Here is a 19,263-nt window from a genome sequence, read left to right as displayed (position 1 = left end):
GGCCTGTGAGGATGTCACCTGCCACCTAATGAAACATGAGTCTCCGGGTTCCTCGTGCTCAGGGAGCGTCTTCTCTTCGATGGTTTTCTTCAGAAGGGGAAGAAGCCAAAACCCTCATTTTCCGATTCTAAATTTATTAGAAAACAAGGGTGTTTTTCCTGAAAATTGTCACATCAGACCAAAATTACAGTGAGTTCCAGGAGAGGGTTAAACATTTGAGAGACCCATCACTCCTGGAAGCAGGGCAGAGTGGCGGTGAGAGAGGCCTGCCTTCCTGCTCTCACGGCCCAGGGTGTGCTGTGTGTGGACCTGTGTGCCCTGGTTTGGGAGTTCCCATGTGTGCCCTGTGTACGTGTCAGGTACTGATATCATTTCTCCTTGTCTTCAAAATCCAAATCTTTCCAAAGCCCACTTGTCATAACAACGTTTTTTTTGACTTGCCTTCCTTCAGAAACTGAAACTCCCCAGTGAGTCCTGGGCTCCTGTTCCTCCTTGGATCTTTCCAAGTTGGGTGCCTCACAGGTTCGACTAATGCCAGTGGAGACTTTCTTCTGCCTGGGCTTTGCTAACTCCGATAAAAACCAGGGGCTCCATTCTCTTGGGTTGGGGAATTTTCCTCCTTCTCTCCAACAGTGACGGTTAAAGATGGATTTCCTCTCCGGGTACTTGAAGGCAAACATAACAGTCCTAAGTTTATTACATTTTCTCTCAAAGAATACATAGTTTAGTCTCATTACAGATTGTAAATTTATTTTATTAATTTGACTTTGACCCGACTTTAAAGATGACAGCCTTGGCACCATTGTGCTGAGAAGCATTTGCCTCCTTCCCACGTCTCCTTCCAAGACAAAAGGCCACTACATTCGCTGAGGATTCGTTTTGTGGGGAGTTACCCTAATGCAGTGATAGCCGTCAAGGACACCAACCACCCACCTGTCCCAGAGGTCACACAACAAAAAGGCTTTCAGATCAAATTAAAATGACCAAATAACTTAGCTTTTTGGATTAATTAAAATACTGAGCAAGAAGCAAGAACGGAAAGAGGTACATTGATACACTTAGATAGTGCAAGAAGGGTAAACGGGCCACCCTGCCTGAGTCCTGATGCGAAGGTTGGTCATAAATCCTGCTTCTCTCTCGCTGTGTCAGCCTGTGCAACGGATGGCTTGGGGATGATGACCAGCCTCGCAGTCAGAACAAGGGAAGGCTGCAGAGGAGAATCTCTTCACCCAGCGACACGCACCTACCTGCCAAGAGTTGCGGGGGAGGTGTACTTGATGCAGGAGGAGCTGCCAGTCGCCTTGTTGAACAGCCTCTGGTCTTAGTTTTGTTTCTTGAGTAGAGCATAGGTAGGATCTGAATGGAACCATATTGGGTGTCAACAAACGGTGGCCAATTTTGATGTGAAAAAGTTCTTCTCTAAAGGTGGCGTGAGCATGATTGGGGTCATTCCATCCCTTTTGTATCTTTAAGCAGCGTATTTTCATTCTACTGCATCTTCTAATTCTATCTTTGGCATGTCTCACATATTACTGACTTACTATCTCTATTTACCAGATTATGTGAATTCTGTCCATGTCTCACAAGTTACGTCTTACGCATCATATATACTAAACCTCTCCTGTGTGTTTTACCTATAACCCATATGTTTACTTTCTAGTATATTACTGTCCGTGCGTAATACTTCTTACGAATCCCATCCATCCTATTTGTTTCCCTGTCTTCTACAGCAGAATTGAATATTTTCAACAGTACAGAAAATGCCCATTACAGAATGCCATTAGCTGAGCCATCTAATTTGATTAGTGTCATGGCCACAAAACCCATTCTTTCTATTCCCCACTGTTTCCTTTAACAAAAAAAAAAAAAAAAAAAAAAGGAGAATTTGCATATTCTCATGATATTAAGAGATGCTTGTGGTAGTTCAGGTGAGAGATGATAGCAATTCAGCTTGGGTTGAAAGTACAGGATGATGAGAAATTGATGAAACTGAGAGGGAGTCAGTATATCTAAGTGACCAAATTTAAGTGGAGTTTGCAGGAGACAAAGATATCGAGGGTAACTCCCCAGTTTCCGGATCTACACATGTATCATTTACTAAACGAGTGTGCGAACACTAGAAGAGGAGTAAATTGAGGAGTGGGGTCAGGGGGATACCTTTTTAACAAATCAAAGGCTTGTGGCCACTCTGCCTCAAGAAGATCTTTGGCACCATTCTTCCAACAGCATTTGTTCACTTCCTGTCTCTGTGTCACATTTTGGCAATTCTTGCAATATTTCAAACTCTTCCATTATTATTTTTGTTATGGTGATCTGTGATCAGTGATTATGACTCACTGAAGACTCAGATGGTGGTCAGCATTTTGTAGCAATAAAGTATTTTTTAATTAAGGTATGCACGTTGGGTTTTTTAGACATAATGTGACTTCACAGTCAATAGACTGCAGTATAGCGTAAACATAACTTTTGTCTGCACTAGGAAACTAAAAATTTCATTTGATTTGCTTTATTGTGATATTTGCTTTATTGCAATAGTCTGGAACTGAACCCACAATGTCTCTGAGGTTTGCCTGTAATGTATGCAAATTCAATTTTGGAGCTGTCCTCCAAGGGAGATGCTGAGTTGGTAATTAGTTAAATATTACTGTGAAACCCAGAAGACAAATCTGTCAAGTATATACAGTGAGAATATTTCTACACCTAGATGATACTAAGTACCATAAAATTGAATGAAATCATCTAGGAAACGAATGTAGAAGGGAAGAGAAACTCAATGAATCAATATTATAAGCATATAGACGTATATATTTATAGTGTACGCTCTGCAGGTCACATTTTTAGTTTTATATTGCATCCATTTAGCTATGCTAGAACTAGATTTCTCAAAATTTCCTTCCATGCACATTTTCAGGTTAGCTTCATGGACATCAGATATTTTTCATGAAATTTAGAAGATTTGGAAGCAGCAGCCACGTGCTTTTTAAACATGGAAGGTCGATGAAGGGCATAAGCTGCCACTCACATGCTTGGCTTGGGAAAATAGCCAGGCCCCAACTCCTCCAGGTCCAGCCAGAGTTTCTCCTTCAGCCTTTACAACTCCTGGGTCACATGAATGTTTAGCTCCAGGTGTGAGTTTAGTGTGAGCTTCTCCTGCAGGACACATCCATTCCTAAGTTGGAGGCTTGGAAACAGAGGCTGATGACCATTATCTTGGTTTCTTTCCGATCCTTGCAGGTTTCAGCTTGTCTTGCTTCCTTCACTTCAAGTCCATCTTCATTTATCCAGTGGACTTCTGACTCCAGCCATAAACAAAGAAGCATCAACCTCACATAGACTATTTTACCAATTTCCAGATGCTTCTGTCTTTTGGTTGAATCCTGCATGATACAGGTGAACAACCTTTCTCTTTATTATTTGATTGTTGTGTTTGTGGTGGTGGTAGTAATGCTACTGTAGCATCAAGAACAGAGGACAGAATGAACTTGACAACCTACAGAGGGTGATGCCAGGCATGGTACTGGCATCCCCGTGGCACTGGGGATGGAATTCTACAAACTCCAAATTAATCTGGTCAGCCTACCTCCCATTAGGTTCTGCCATTAAGGAGCAAAGGAGATAAGAAAATGAGGACCAGAGAAGAACTTACTAATTTCTCGATTCTTATCAGCAGTGACCCTTCCCTCCAGAAATGGCAATCAGTGTCTGATCCAGGCTGATCCCATCACTCCTAGAGCCTGCCTAGCCCCATCCCCCGAGGAACTGGTCCTCCCATGTCCAGGCTCTAAAACTTATCGACAGCTACTCCACTGATCCCCTACCTCAGAAGTTTACATCCTAATTTTGTAGCATTTCGGTTTCAATAACTCCGGCTCCTTCTTTTACTACCCCTCCACCTTACAATTGGCTGTTAGATGCTTGCTGCAAATATCACCTTAGTGTCTCCTCTGTATTCCCTCTTTTCATTTTCAGTGTTTGAACAGCAGACTGCAAAATCTCTATTTTAAGTTTAAGCTCTTCATCTATATGGAGTGGTGTCTTTTGTCTTGTGTGGATCCTGTCTGATACATACTGCCTCTTAAAACATGTGAAAACATGTTGGAGGAGTACCCAATAGTTGGGAGAAAATTATCAAAGAAAATTTCTTTGAGGAGCTGGTATCTAAGCTGAATCTTCAGCGAGGAAATGTTTATAGAATATTTCACCAAGTTCCTAGCACAAATAAAAACATTTAAGATGAATGTTCTTTCTCCTGTTTGTACATGTTGCCACTGTGACTGCTATTTGTAATTATTATTAACACTACTATTATGAGGAATAATCAGGGATTAGACAGCTAAAAGGGTTCTGGAAATGGGGCATTCAGTCATTTCAGGGCATAAGATGAGGACACAGAAGGACCTGTAGAAGCACATGTAGACTCACAGAGAGCATGACAGAGGGAAGGGCAAGTAATTCAGTGTAGATGGGCTTCCAGACAGAAGAGGAAAAGTTGAAGGGTGTTAGGGCACAGCAGAGTGTGTGAATTGTGAGAATAGGTTTACGTTTGGTTCTGAGAAGGACAGGGAGCTAGTAGACCGATGGCTGACATTCTGTACAGAGCAGTCTCTCTGATGGAAGTCCAGTTATGTTTCCGAAGGAGACGTATGTGGGTTGAGGTTGACCAGAGATGAGTCTATGCACTATTTCCGATGAAGGTAAAGGTTGTTGGACATGAATCGGTGAGAGTGGGTATGGGGAGAACAGAAGGGATTTGTAAGTCAGGAAGTAGAATTGGCAATGTCGGTGACTGGTTTGGTATAAAAGGGGAAAAGTAAGAAATTAACTTGCAAAGCAAGGTTTCTGGTGAGGACGAGAGTGTGCATGGAAGTGCCAGCCATCGGCACGATGCTTCTCGAAAGAGGAACAGAGCTAGACTAATATTCTTAGTTCAGTTTAAAACCTGACATGTGTTTTGGTCCATTTGGGCTGCAAAGTACCATAGACTGAGCAGCTTGTAAACAGCAGAAATGTCCTGCTCACAGTTCCAGAGGCTGGAAGTCTGAGACCAGGGTGCCAACACAATCAGGTGAAGGCCCTTGCAGACGTGTCCTTGAATCCTCACGTCGGGGAAGGGGCCAGGAATCTCTCTGGAGCCTATTTTACAGGCACTAACCCCATTCCTGAGGGCCCAGCCCATGACCTTAAGTGCCTCCCAGAGACCTTCTAATACCATCACACAGGGCAATAAGATTTCAACACATGAACTGTAGGGACACAAGCATTCAGACACTAGCTGTGTTTTAGCTGTCTATATGAAGTAAGCTCTGTAGTTGTAGCAAATATGTCTGTCTTGTTCATGGTTACATTACTGACAACTACTATTACACCAGGCAGAGAAGAGTCACACCAACACTGTTCATGGAAGGAATGATGTTTGATTGTGAAGGAAAGAATGTATTGTGAACTTTTAGCACATAAATAATAGATGTTTCCAAAGAAGAATCTGGAAAGAAATAAGTAGGTTTGATAAAATGGAGGGGGGGACAACTAATCACTAACTTAAAAAAAAAAACAAAAAAATAAAAAACCTAAGTTTTATATTGCCAAGAAAATAGTTTGTATTGCAAAACCATTTGCAAAAATATGGATTTTATCCCCAGAGTTCCACAGCATGTTTGTAGATGGATTCATTCATGTAGGCAGAAAGTTAGTGTCTGCCATGTGCTGGGCACTGCCCTAAACTCTGTGCATCCCATAACAAAGGGAACAAAGTCACTACCCTCGTGGTGCTTATATTCCCATGGGATGAGACGAACATACACATAGTAAATGATGTCGTGTGTCGTAAGTAATCAGTTCTGTGGAAAAATAATCAAGAAGGGCAAGGATGTAGCTTGTATCAGAAGCAGGAGAGCCTGGCTGTTTCATTAGAGCAGTGAGGTTGCTGATAAGGTGTTCATTTAGTGGATACCCCGAGAAGGGCAGTAGCAAGTCAGGTTGTTGTGGGGATGAGAGGGCTGATTGGTTCAGGCAAGGGGTGACAAATTCTCAAGCAAGGTCGTGCCTTTCAGGTAAGAGGAACGGCCCTGGCAGGGCTTGAAGCCACAGCAGTGGCCCAGCGAGTGGCTCCTATAAGGTTGCAGCCACCCTACACAGAGCTGGTGGACCAAGATGAAGCCCCAGCTAACGTTTAACCTGTAGATGGTGACCTGTAAGCATGGGAAAGGATGCTTAACTAAGAAAGCAAACAAAAATTAGAGTAATTTGGATTTTGGGCTGACCAAATGAACAAAACAGACAATGCATCTTGCTGGTGAAAATATAGGAAAATGGGCCATATGATATTCGGCTCAAGGGGAGTGCACATTTGCACAATTTTTTGAGCACTACCCTACTTAGAAAAAAATTTTTTTTGATATAAAGTTCCATGATTCATTAGTTGCATATAACACCCAGTGCACCATGCAATACGTGCCCTCCTTACTACCCATCACTAGCCTATCCCATTCCCCCACCGCCCTCCCCTCTGAAGCCCTCAGTTTGTTTCTCAGACTCCATAGTCTCTCATGCTTCATTCCCCCTTCTGATTACCCCCCCTTTCTTTATCCCTTTCTTCTCCTACCGATCTTCCTAGTTCTTATGTTCCATAGATGAGAGAAATCATATGATAATTGTCTTTCTCTGCTTGACCTATTTCACTTAGCATTATCTCCTCCAGTGCTGTCCATGTTGCAGCAAATGTTGAGAACTCGTTCTTTCTGATAGCTGAGTAATATTCCATTGTATATATGGACCACATCTTCTTAATCCAGTCATCTGTTGAAGGGCATCTCGGTTCCTTCCACGATTTAGCTATTGTGGACAATGCTGCTATGAACATTGGGGTGCATATGGCCCTTCTCTTCACTACGTCTGTATCTTTGGGGTAAACACCCAGTAGTGCAATGGCTGGGTCATAGGGTAGCTCAATTTTTAACTTTTTAAGGGGCCTCCACACTGTTTTCCAGAGTGGCTGTACCAACTTGCATTCCCACCAACGATGTAGGAGGGATCCCCTTTCTCCACATCCTCTCCAACAATTGTTGTCTCTTGCCTTGTCAATTTTTGTCATTCTAACTGGCGTAGGGTGGTATCTCAGTGTGGTTTTGATTTGAATTTCCCTGATGGCTAATGATTTTGAACATTTTTTCATGTGTCTGTTAGTCATTTGTATGTCTTCATTGGAAAAGTGTCTGTTCATATCTTCTGCCCATTTTATGATTTGTTTATTTGTTTCTTGTGTATTGAGTTTGAGAAGTTCTTTATGGATCGTGGATACTAATCTTTTATCTGTAGTGTCATTACAAATATATTCTCCCATTCCATGGGCTGCCTCTTCTTTTGACCCTGTCATTTTAGTTCTGAGAGTGTATTCCAATAATATTAACAAAGAGAAACTTAAAGATATATTTGTGAGGAAATTTTTATTGTAAAACTGCATAAGATAATAACAAATTTGAAAATTCCCTAACTTAGTAAAATGCATTCTGATCCCTCTGTTAAGTAGAATATTAGGCAGCTATCAAATATGGAAGCCATCTCTGGCAGAGCTCGTCGAAGAGCCCCAGTATCCGTTTTTCCCCGTTCCTGATAGAAACTCCATGTTTTCAGCTAGGCCTTTGGCCACGTGAAACAAACACTTCGCTTCTCCATTTCTGTGCCACCCTGAGTTACTCTGTGACTTGGTGATGGTTCTTGGCTTCCAGGAAGAGAAGGCTCCCTGAGAGGGAGGGGCCCGTGTCTTCTGTGTCTTCCTCTTTCTTGCTGGCTGGAGGGTTTCATTCCCTGTGCCAGTAACAGCTAAAGCTCCAACAGCATCTCTGACCAAGACATGATCTCTGAGATACAAGGTGGTCAGTGACTAGGACAGAAGAAACAGCCTGAGGACACCTCGGGGACTCCCCCGCCCCCCAGTCAGCCCTGAATGGCTTTTCCCTGCCCTCCCAGGCTCACGCTGTTTGCTGTACTCATTGGAATCCTCAGCGGTTATTTTGAAAAAAGAAAAGTGCAAGGCCTTAGAGTATCTTACACAGTTATGTTTCTAAATGCATCTGTGAGTTTGTATAGGTGGGGAGAGAGAGAGACAGCCGGATGGAGGAAAGAGAACTTAAATCATTTCACAGAATGCATGATTTTTCACTTCCCTCTTTATAACTTTCAATTCTAAAGGGAAGTTTTTACATAATCGTATTGTTCTCAAGATTAAGACAAAGCTTTTTTTTTTTTTTTTTTTTTTTTTTTTTTAGTGCTTATATAAATTGGCCTTCATTTGCAGTTTGAATGTTAAAATAATGAATATACAGATGCAGATGTATATTGGTAATTTTTTTTTTAAATATCAGCATTCAGATCATTTGAAAAAATTACTACTTAGGAATAAATTCATAGTGTCCTTTATATATGTTTTTAGGTGAACTTGTATGTGAACTCAGAGATGAAAGATTTTTTTTTTTTTATTATATTATGTTAGTCACTATACAGTACATCCCTGGTTTTTGATGTAAAGTTCGATGATTCATTACTTGCGTATAACACCCAGTGCACCATGCAATATGTGCCCTCCTTACTACCCATCACCAGTCTATCCCATTCCCCCACCCCCCTCCCCTCTGAAGCCCTCAGTTTGTTTCTCAGACTCCATAGTCTCTCATGTTTCATTTCCCCTTCTGATTACCCCCCCTTTCTTTATCCCTTTCTTCTCCTACCGATCTTCCTAGTTCTTATGTTCCATAGATGAGAGAAATCATATGATAATTGTCTTTCTCTGCTTGACCTATTTCACTTAGCATTATCTCCTCCAGTGCCGTCCATGTTGCAGCAAATGTTGAGAACTCGTTCTTTCTGATAGCTGAGTAATATTCCATTGTATATATGGACCACATCTTCTTAATCCAGTCATCTGTTGAAGGGCATCTCGGTTCCTTCCACGATTTAGCTATTGTGGACAATGCTGCTATGAACATTGGGGTGCATATGGCCCTTCTCTTCACTACGTCTGTATCTTTGGGGCAAATACCCAGTAGTGCAATGGTTGGGTCATAGGGTAGCTCAATTTTTAACTTTTTAAGGGGCCTCCACACTGTTTTCCAGAGTGGCTGTGAAAGATTTTTAAGGGTTCACAAAAAATACGGCTTGTAGTTCATTACAGAATATTATTAAAAATATCCTATGGCCAAGTTACACATAAATCAAAATAAATGAGAACCCAGTGTATAAATATAAATGTGGGAGTTCCCAGGCAAATATTAGTAACATTATCTCAAGTGGAGAATAAATGAATGACCCTCTATGACAAAGATTTCATCCCAAGAATATAATCATTGCTTACTATCAGGACACCTATTAATGTAATCATAATATTTATGCATTAACTATTATTTTATGTTTTTCTGTACTTAAACTTTGTTTTGCAGTGAAAATGATTAACTTCTACAATAAGATGAGAAAACAAACATTATTTTAAAAAAATTTATTAAGCACTAACTAAACAACACTATGACCATGGTTTGAGCGTGGCATTGGTTGAGGGTGGGCAGGTGGGAAGTTTGGTATAAAAATATTCACGATCAAACAGTAACCTTTTAAAATAGTAGATTCACAGAGAACGTAATGGCTTGATTTTCCTGGAAAAAAAATAGAAGAAAACATAAGTCAGGGTGTTGTTGGAGGTAAGATATAAATAGAACTAATCTCTACTATGAGGTGTGCCTTCACAGAACGGCCATGGGCCCAGCATCCCCAAAGGGGAGGATCTGCACGGAGGCCTCACTGTCTCAGCACGGACCCAGCAGCCATCAGTTGGCCCTGTGGTCCAGGTGCGCCTCATCACAGAGAAGGAATGAGACTCAGCCCAACTAACTTCTTGGGGAGGAAGCCACACGCCCACTGTCTAAAAGCAAAGCCAGTTTTGTGCATGCATCAGATTTGAATATTTTCCACTCACTAGGTAGGTCCTTGAGAAACATGAAGACCGAGGGATTTTCTAGCTGGCTACCATCAAATGTACAGTTTCTTACAATTTCAAATGGAAGCAGAGTGTTACCGAAGGCCATTAAGAAAATGCAGAGGACACCCTGACTAGTGGGCAGCTGCTCTCTGGCCTTGCTCTCTGCTCTATCTAGATTATATTACAGACTCTGAGCAGGGAGCACCCAAGTCCATTGCTTGGAGACACTTACCTGAGATGCTTCATATGGATTTTAGTTCCCAGGAAAGAGGTAGAAATACCGTGTCATGGATAATCTCTCGATCGTGGGCATCTGGATCATTATATTCGGCTTCTCAAATGCATTTTGAACCTAAGGTGGTGAAGAAAATCTTTAGAGATTTCCTATGAGGGAAATCTGGACTTCCTGCTTAGGAGTGGGAAAATTTATGGAGTGGATGAAGGCTGTGGCCAGGTAGTATACACAGAAGAAATTTTTAGCTTTTCCTTGGCATACATAACAAAACAGAATCATCAAAAGCATTTTCTGAATAAGCAAGGCTATCAGAGTCGGAGAAACTCACACTGGTTCCAAGCGGTACTGCAAAAAAACCTCCTCTTTAAGCAAACATGCGGTAGAGGAAGGCATGTCATGACGGCTTCAGAGTTTCCAGGATTCCCCCTCAAAAATGTTTGAAAATGGTTGCACAGTTTTCCAGGATATAACAGTGAAAAGACAAGAAGACCCCTACCTTTCGGAAAATCTCCTCCAAATGGTGACAACAAGAATACTCTCCTAAGTAGTGGATAAGGTGGGAAATGAAGACTGAGCCCTCTGTGTTCAATCTCCAAGAAACATTATCTGCAAATAAAAGGCATTAAAATATTGGGAGATGTGGCCTTCATTTAAGTATGGAAGACTGTTAGAGCCATAGCGTTTGGACACAGTTTGCTTTCAGTGCTTTGGAGGAGAGACAGACAAATCTGGATAAAACTAGGACGTCAGGTTTCCACAGCAGGTGCAGAGAAAACCGTCACGGGCCCTCAGTCATAAACGCCCTGCATGTTCCTCGGCAGAGCCAAAGTTATCCCCCTACCGCTGCCGGTAGTGGAAGAAAACAGAATTCCCTTTAGCACTTACTACATGATCAAAAAAAAAAAAAAAAAAAAAAAAAAAAAAAAAAAATTTCCTTTAGAACTTAATAAAAAAAAAAAAAAAAAAAAAAAAAAAAAAGAAGAAGAAGAAGAAGGAGGAGGAAGAAGAAGGAGGAGGAGGGGGAGGGGGACGAGGAGGAGGAAAGAGAAAGGAGAAGAAGAAGAAGAAGAAAGAAGAAGAAAGAAGGAGAAGAAGAAGAAGAAGAAGAATCTAGATCTTGCCATTCCTTGAGTCTGGACCTCCTTTTCATCTGCACTGTTTGCTACTGTTAATATTTTACCTGTACTTTTTTATCTCGAACATTGTTCGAGTGACTGCTTCTTGTTACTGTGGCAATATGATCCAATCTGTCCCATTATCAAAAAGCCAGTAGACTCCCGTTTGTCCTTCTACCTACAGCTGCCTCTCTGTTTCTTCTTCCTTTCATAGTTACGTTTCTGAGGTTTGTCTTACTCACCATGTTCATGACCTCCTAGTGTGCTCACTCCGGACTGTTGTCTCCCTCCCACGCCAGTTCACGCGGGGCTCTCCCATGGCCAGCCATGACCTCCAAGGCATTAAACCTCACAGGTCACCTTTACCTGATTCGTCATTCAAATCAGAAACTGGCCGTAACTCCCGCAGATTCTTTCTGGGTAACTCTGGCAGCACATACTCTCCCTACTTTGCTTTCTTATCCTCCAGCCGTACTTTCTGAGTGCACTCTGCGAACTGGGACTTCCGTCTGTCCAGTTCCTCAAGCCTCCGCTATGGGATGTCTTCTCAGTGTTCAATGTTCCTGGATCACTTTGTCCACTGTTAGAACATTAACAATCATTCTTAGGCAAGCATCTCCCCAAATCTTGCTGCCGATCTCTTTTCTGAAGCATAAGGCTTTGTGACTCTCTCCCTTTCCTCCTCAAGTATGCTGAAGGCATCTCACTCTTTCTTGCAGGATGACCATTTTAATGAAGGCACCACAATCATCCCTGGTGACCTTGAGTCACCTGTGTCACCCCTTTTTATTCACCTGCCATATCCACTAAACACCAGGTTATACAAATTTTACATACTAATTATTTCTGGATTCAACAGCTATGTCTTCCCAAGACTGGCATTATCACCTGTGGCCCATGATACTGCAGTCACATTTTAACCCGCCTCCCTGTATCGCCTCTTGCTATACCATAACCCATTCCCCCCAGAATCCCCGCAGTGTTCATCTAAAACTGTCTTACCATTTTTTGGCATATGTTTCACCAAAATTTCCTATTGCTATTAGTAATAAAGCATGTCAACATAAAACATCAAATCCTTCCCTAACGTATGAGGTTTCAAATTATACGGCCCCTGCCTCCCCTCCGACCTCCCTCTTGGTCCTGGCCCCTGGCTCAGTGCTGCAGACACACTGGGCCTGTTTTCCAACTCCTCTCTTTCCTAAGTCCTCTGTGTACACTGTCCTTCTCTTACCACTGACACAGTTAACTCCTTCACTTTTCAACACATTTTTCCTGAAAGCACTTAGCACAGTTGATGATCATTATTTATTTGTGTGCGGTCGTGCATGTATTTTCTGCTCAGCTCGTCTCTGTGCCTCTGCTCTGACTACACCCCGAAAGGCTCAGCCTGTGCGTCTGTTTCAGCTGTGCACCCTGCACCCAGCACCAGCTCCGTCTCAGCTCATCGTTACGGGAACACAAAGGAAAGCCGGAATTACACATATTGGACTCCACGCCCTTCACTTATTTAAACAGTCTCTTAGAGCGTACATCAGGCCCTTTGTGCCTTTTTAACTTCCGTTAGTAGCTAAAAGTAGAGAGCTCTGCTTTTGAATAAAACTCCATTCAAACTCCATCATGTGAGACAAAGTAGAGCTGTTCCAGGTACGGGATGGGTGTTCCCTGCGCGGCCTGTTTCCTGTTTCCCCAGACTAGACTCAGAGCATCCTCATGGGCCATCAGAATCGCAGGCCCTCCTCTGGACCTACGAATCAGAACTCTACATCTAATGACATTCTGTGCACATCGAAGTTTGTCATCACTACACCAGAGCACTTACAACTTACAACTGTGACTTGTGTGGGGCGCCTGGGTGGCTCCGTCCGTGAAGCGTCTGCCTTCGGTTTAGGTCAGGATCCCAGGGTCCTGGGATCGAGCCACATGTCAGGCTCCTTGCTCTGTGGGGAGCCTGCTTCTCCTTCTGCCTGTTTCTGCCTGCCACTCCCCCTGCTTGTGCTCTTTCTCTCTCTCTGACAAATAAATAAAATCTTTAAAAAAAAATAAATTAAAAAAAAAAGAATTGTGACTTGTATCAGCTAGATTCTGGAAATTGCCCCAGTTCTATACATCATTCACAAAACAATATCATAGATGACTGTTAAATAGATTTCCTGCAGGTTTGACTGTGATCGACTTGGCATATCTTCTGTTTCTGTCTACTGTGTCTTTCCTGCCAAAGGATTTTCAGTCGTTGGCTATATTATACCGAAGTCAGGTATTTGAATGTTAACTAATTTTTTAAGACTAGATTCAAATAACCAGCCAAGAGGTTCTAGAACGTGTGGAGCAAGTATTACAGGGTTACTGATTGCCTTGCGTAACTGCTGGTAGGTGATCGGGTGGACCAGCTTTGGGACTAAGATGCACGTCCGTGTGACTGCTATGGTGAGCAAGCAGACAGAAACGACTCCGTTCATTTACAGTTACACTATTTTAAGTTTGGACCCTCACAAAAGTCCAGCTTACTTTGAAAGTTTCCTCCAAAATGAAGACTTACGGCTTTCTAGTTATAAAAATGATCTCAATATTTTAAACCTCTTCTCTACAAAACCTATCATTAGAGAGAAAATGTCCATCTGTTAGTGGTCAGGTAGGATCATAGCCAAGCCTGTGACAGGAGATTGAGAGACTGCTCTCTGAAGTCACTTACGTGGAGTTGAAGATTTGAAAGCGATGAAGTCCTTCTCCACGTGGGTCTTTTCTATGGCATCACTGGAGATGTAGCGCTGCAAGGGCTGGTAATACGTCCACGCTAACGCTTCTCCCATATCGGTCACCCAGATGGCCCCGTCACCTCCTGGGAGAGAGACCCTTTTCTTATGAAAGGAGTTACACACACACAATCTCTTCTACCACTATGCCCATACTTCAGTACATTCCGATATGGGATTTATTAAAAATGTAAGTCTGTTTCTACTAGAAAAACCACCTCACTGACTGGGAACTCTACAGAGCCCACTTACATTTTAGAATGACCTAGTCCCAAAGGATCGGGACATTCATTATTCTAGTGTGCTTCATACTTCTTAAAAAATGATACAGACTTAATTTCTTTTTTTTTTAAGATTATTCATTTATTTTTTTGAGAGAGAGAGAGCAACCGAGTATGTGAGCACATGAAAGAACACCAGATGGAGAGGGAGAAGCAGACTTCCCACTGAGCAGGGAGCCCAGCATGGAACTCGATCCCAGGACCCTGGGATCATGACCTGAGCCGAAGGCAGACGCTTCAGCGACTGAGCCACCCAGGCACTCCCAGACTTAATTTCGTCTGGACCAGACCTGAGTGCAGTTCTAAAATGTTGTTTCTGTCACTCCTTCCTGGGAACACGAAAGCTAGCTGCTGGGCGAATTGAAAAAGGTGCATGGCCCTTCCCTGTTCCCCCGAGCCCAACTCACTGCCACGGCAGGCCTGCGTGATGATGACCTTGGGCTTGTCCTTGAGACTCCAGCAGCTACGGTTGTTGAAAATCTGGAAGATGGTGTCATCAGAGAGAATGTCTGGCTCTTCATCTCTGTGCTTTGTGCCACAGATTCCATCCAGGGTGCCGTGGGACATGAACACCAGGAACGTGCTGTCGGAGAAGTGGTGCTCTTGGCGGGCAGCGAAGTTCTTCAGCTCCTCTTTCATTTCCTGAAAGAGTCTCCGGAGTTACTACCTACCAGCTCTCCATATACGGTTTGCACTCAAACTGTAGACGGAGCAGGCATTAAGGAATCAGACCGTGTGCACAGAATGGAATTGTAAGAGAAATTTCGTTCTGACGTAAAACCAGGAAATCAGACATATAGAATGTAAAGGTTAGCAGGGGCTTTTTGGTTTTTGTTTTTTTGGTTTTATTTATTTATTTATTTATTTATTTATTTGAGAGAGAGAGAGAGCTGGGGGCAGGGCAGAGGGAGAGAGAATCTCAAGCACACTCCATGCTGAGCATGGAGCCCAACACAGGGTTGGGTCTCAGGATGCTGAAATCATGACCTGAGCCGAAACCCAGAGTGGGGTGCTCAAACCGTGGTGCCACCCAGGCACCCTGAGCAGGTTTTTCATACAGCCTGTAGCCCAGTGGTTTTCAGTAGAACCTGAAGCTGGTGGAGGTGCTGGGAGGTGGAGGATAAGGCATGGGAGGTGTGGCAGGTCCCCCACCAGAAGGCTTTGCTTTCATCTGTATTCCATGTTGGGGTTCCCCTAAGTTTTTATTAAAAAAGAGTGAGACAGAGACTAAGGGACTGTTTCCTATTGACATTAGAGACACTTAACAAATTCCTTCTGAGGTTTGAAATGGTTTGTCAAAACCATGGTGGTTGTCCCGATATTTTTTGGTCGAGCCAGGATCACAACTTTGTGTGTGTGTGTGCTCACAATCTTTTTTTTTTTTTTTTTGACTGCGTACTTGGCTTTACATTTAGACACATAATATAGAAATTATATAAAGGCCTCAGAGTTGTGTCTCACACAGACTATCAAGTCATCGGTGCCTCCCAAACTGAGAATATTAGAAAGATCCAACATTTTTAGTGAAATACTACTCTATAAATCTTCGCTCTAAAAATGTGCATTGGAAGAGGCCGAAACCCAGGGATGCCTATTCTGGAGAAAGAGAACTCCTGTAACATGCACTGTTTTTTCCAGCTGTGAAGGAAGAAGTCCAGGATAGAAAGGGAAGGAAGGAAGCTTATCCCACTATCCTGGGCCATTACCAGAGCTGTGAGATTTTCCTTAATAACCACCGAATATCCAAGGTTCTCAAGCAGGCCTTGCATCCCCAAAATGTCATTTTCACAGCCTTCTCGATCAGAAAGATAGTCAAATTCTTTGTTGCAAATGATGAGGGCCAGGCGTGTTCGGCCCTCCTTCTCCATCACTGGATATATCTGCAAATAACAGACACAGGGTGAGTTACATGCGGCCTCCCCACTTTTGCCTCCGAAGTCCACCCAAAACAGGCCCTTAGGATTACAGAACGGGTGGCTGGAGAACTTGGGGATGGAAATTGGTCCTCATGACGAAAGACACAGGACTCCAGACTGAAAGCACGTAGTGTAGCTGAGCATGGGCTCTGGGGACCTGGCTTTGGTTCGATGGTGGGGAAGAGTTTCAAGTATGTTGGAGGACCGGCTGAAACTGGCGGGAAATCTGATGGAAGGACCACTTAATTAGATGACATGACTAATAATATCCTGCACGTTTTGGGCTGATCCAAAGGCATCTGTATCAAGAACTAAAATTCCCAGTGAGTTCCCAGGATGCGGTTTGAGTGGACAGTCATACGTGTTCCTCCAGAGCGTGTTACCTCCTGTGCTCTTATAGTCTTCGGTTCCTGCGAATGCTTACAGGGACAAAGCTTCAGCACGTCCATTTGGGAAGCCTGGAGTTCCTGAATAACTACGAGTGAAAAAAATAACTCTTTAGGGAGGAGCACCCCCCACTTGCAGTCACGAAGCTCTTTTCACTGGGCTCTCCTTCTTTGGAAACGCTTACTGCCATCCCTTCAAAAAGCTTAATATAGCAAGAAAACCATTTTGTATAAAAAATGACAAAAACAAAAACCTTGAGTACCCTCTTTCTTTTTGCTTCTTGCTGATCCCACCACCAGTTTCCGTTTGTCAGTGGCCATGCCGTGGGCTAATGTTTCATACCCAGCACATTAGACTCACAGGAGCACAGTACCCAAGATTTGGAAGGAGGCCTCATGCTTATCTGGCCTAGTCAAGTCATTATTCAGATATCTGAACTCTACTCACAATATCCCTACTGTGTTATTACCACTAGTGAAATGTCTTCACTAACGGGGAACTTGCATGTTCTAAAGCACTCTGAACGGTTCTGAGGATCACAAAGGGTGAACCTTGTAAGCAACGGTATGTATTTCATGCATTGGGACCATCTAGAAAAATGTCTATTTCCTTTCCCGCTGAAAGCTCATGAATATTTTTGTGGCTTCAATATATCTTACCTTGTGCTTCGATTATTTTATGTAAATCTCCCCAGAAAAACAATGATTATATTTTATCTTAATTGTGTTTACTGTATGTGTGTTTATTAATTGTGTTTCAGGGAAGGTGTGTTTAATTTTTGTATTTCCAGCATCTAGAATGATTGTGTGGCGCAGATTAAAAGTTTATAACTGCTTGTTAATGAATTGTTACCTTCAAATACTTGAAAAGAGCCACCAAGTACCTGTCCTGTGCCTCCTGCCTTTTGTTTCCCAAAGGGAAACAAGCCTTCTGTTCCTTTCGGTATTTTTGTGTGAGAATGATTTCATCTTTTGAACCAACCAGTCTGTTAATTTGCCTGCATCTCTCCCCATCTATTGTCCTTCCCCTCCCAAAAAAGGAAGAAATATGCTTCCTCCTATCTAAGTGACTCTCCTTGTGCCCTGAATTCCACTTCCTCTCACCTGCAAGAACTTGACTTTATTCAGACGTTATTCAGACCTGTCCCATCTGTGTCTCCTCTTCCCCCTCCTGTGTTCTCTCCCTGGCATATCACATGCCTTCACACCCCTCTCTCTCACAGACACCTCCCCTCCACGCCCTTCTCCTCCAGCTGTTGTCCTGTGCCTGGGCTCCACGTCTCAACACAACTCTTTAAAGATGGTGTCCCTTTGCACTGTTACTATTTTTTCAACTCTCATTTTGTTCTTGTATGCAATAGACACTGGCTGTCACTGTCCCGCTCAAATCCTTGGGATCAAGGTTCCCACTGACTATTTGTTGCTTTTCAGCATTTAACATGGCAGAACACATCTTTTCCGTGAAGAGTGTTCTCCAGGCTTCTGTGATGCTGTGTGTTGTGGCCATTCTTCCTCAAGCTGCTGGCACTCGCTTTCCGGCCACACATCTAAAAGTTGGGTCGTTCTACGCTACACCCTCTGTTATCCTCTCTGAGCACTCTGCCCAGGCAGTGTCTGCAGGCACGCCATCTTACCTACTGGCTACATGCTCCAGAATCCTCAGAGCTATTCCCAGGCCTGGTTCTTCTGTGAACAACTTGGTTTACTCCACTGGTGGATTCAGTGTCTACCCTGGGATGTACTACACACATCACAGTGACATGTACAGGGAAGGACTCCTAATATTTGTCCATGCCTCTCTGTTTCTCTTGAGTTTTCCTTCAACTACAAGTTTTCTTCTACCTCAGTTAATTGTACCTTCACTTAGTTGCCAAAGAAAACCAATTGTCATCCTGATTTCTCTTCTTCCTACATTAGCCCACGTCTGTCCATCCGTAGTCTTTGTTGACTCTACCTCCAGAAGAGGTGGAGTTGTCACCACTTTTCATCCTCTCTGTTAGTACAACCCCACAGTCTAAAAGCTTTTCTCTCTAAACTGAAATATTTGAACACCGTTAGCCTTTCTGATGCTGGGCTTCTTTATCACTCCTCCACTTAAAAACTCCTAAACGCTTTCTGTTGCAAATAAAATCCAGTTCTCTCTCACTTTCAAAAAGGCCGAAAGTAGTATGGTAGCTTCAGCCTGAGTCCATAACAGCTCCTCCTACCGTGTCCCCCCAGTTTCATGCTCTCCCATCAGATTGGCCTTGTGACGTGACAAGTCCATTTCTTCTCAGCGCCCTTGGGCTTCCTTCCCTTCCATCCTTTTGCTATAGAGTGTGGCACAGCCCCCTCCCTCTCTACTCAAGTATGCACTGAAACAGCACCTCAAGTGAGTTCTCATAATTGCTCACCCTGGCCCACGTGCCTCGCCTCTTTTCTCTTGTCCATTTCCGGAATTGTACTATATAGTTTTTCTGTGTTTGCTATCTGTGTACCTTCACTACCCTGTCAACTTCATGAAAGAAGGCTCTTCATTTATCTTGTTTACTGCTACAAACAGTGATTAGAAGAGTAGACAGTAGGTTTTCAGTTCTTGTGTGTGTGTGTGTGTGTGTGTGTGTGTGTGTGTGT

At 43.1% G+C, this 19,263-nt stretch overlaps 1 protein-coding gene across 1 annotated transcript in view; it reads right to left on the bottom strand.

Moving 5' to 3' along the window:
• Positions 1 to 9,474: 9,474 nt before the first annotated feature.
• Positions 9,475 to 19,263, bottom strand: part of LOC103662441 (caspase-12) — a 16,682-nt gene continuing 6,893 nt past the window's right edge. Inside the window, 7 exon segments of the mRNA XM_040631277.1 lie at positions 9,475 to 9,641; positions 10,197 to 10,316; positions 10,696 to 10,805; positions 14,007 to 14,153; positions 14,756 to 14,990; positions 16,055 to 16,186; positions 16,188 to 16,228. Of these exon segments, the coding sequence (XP_040487211.1) occupies positions 10,218 to 10,316; positions 10,696 to 10,805; positions 14,007 to 14,153; positions 14,756 to 14,990; positions 16,055 to 16,186; positions 16,188 to 16,228 (764 nt within the window). The 3' untranslated portion in view covers positions 9,475 to 9,641; positions 10,197 to 10,217.

This window comes from Ursus maritimus, unplaced genomic scaffold, assembly GCF_017311325.1.
Source record: "Ursus maritimus isolate PB19 unplaced genomic scaffold, ASM1731132v1 scaffold_16, whole genome shotgun sequence".
NCBI lineage: Eukaryota > Metazoa > Chordata > Mammalia > Carnivora > Ursidae > Ursus > Ursus maritimus.
The sequence above is the reverse complement of the archived record's forward strand: the minus strand, read 5'-3'. Positions and strand labels throughout refer to the sequence as shown.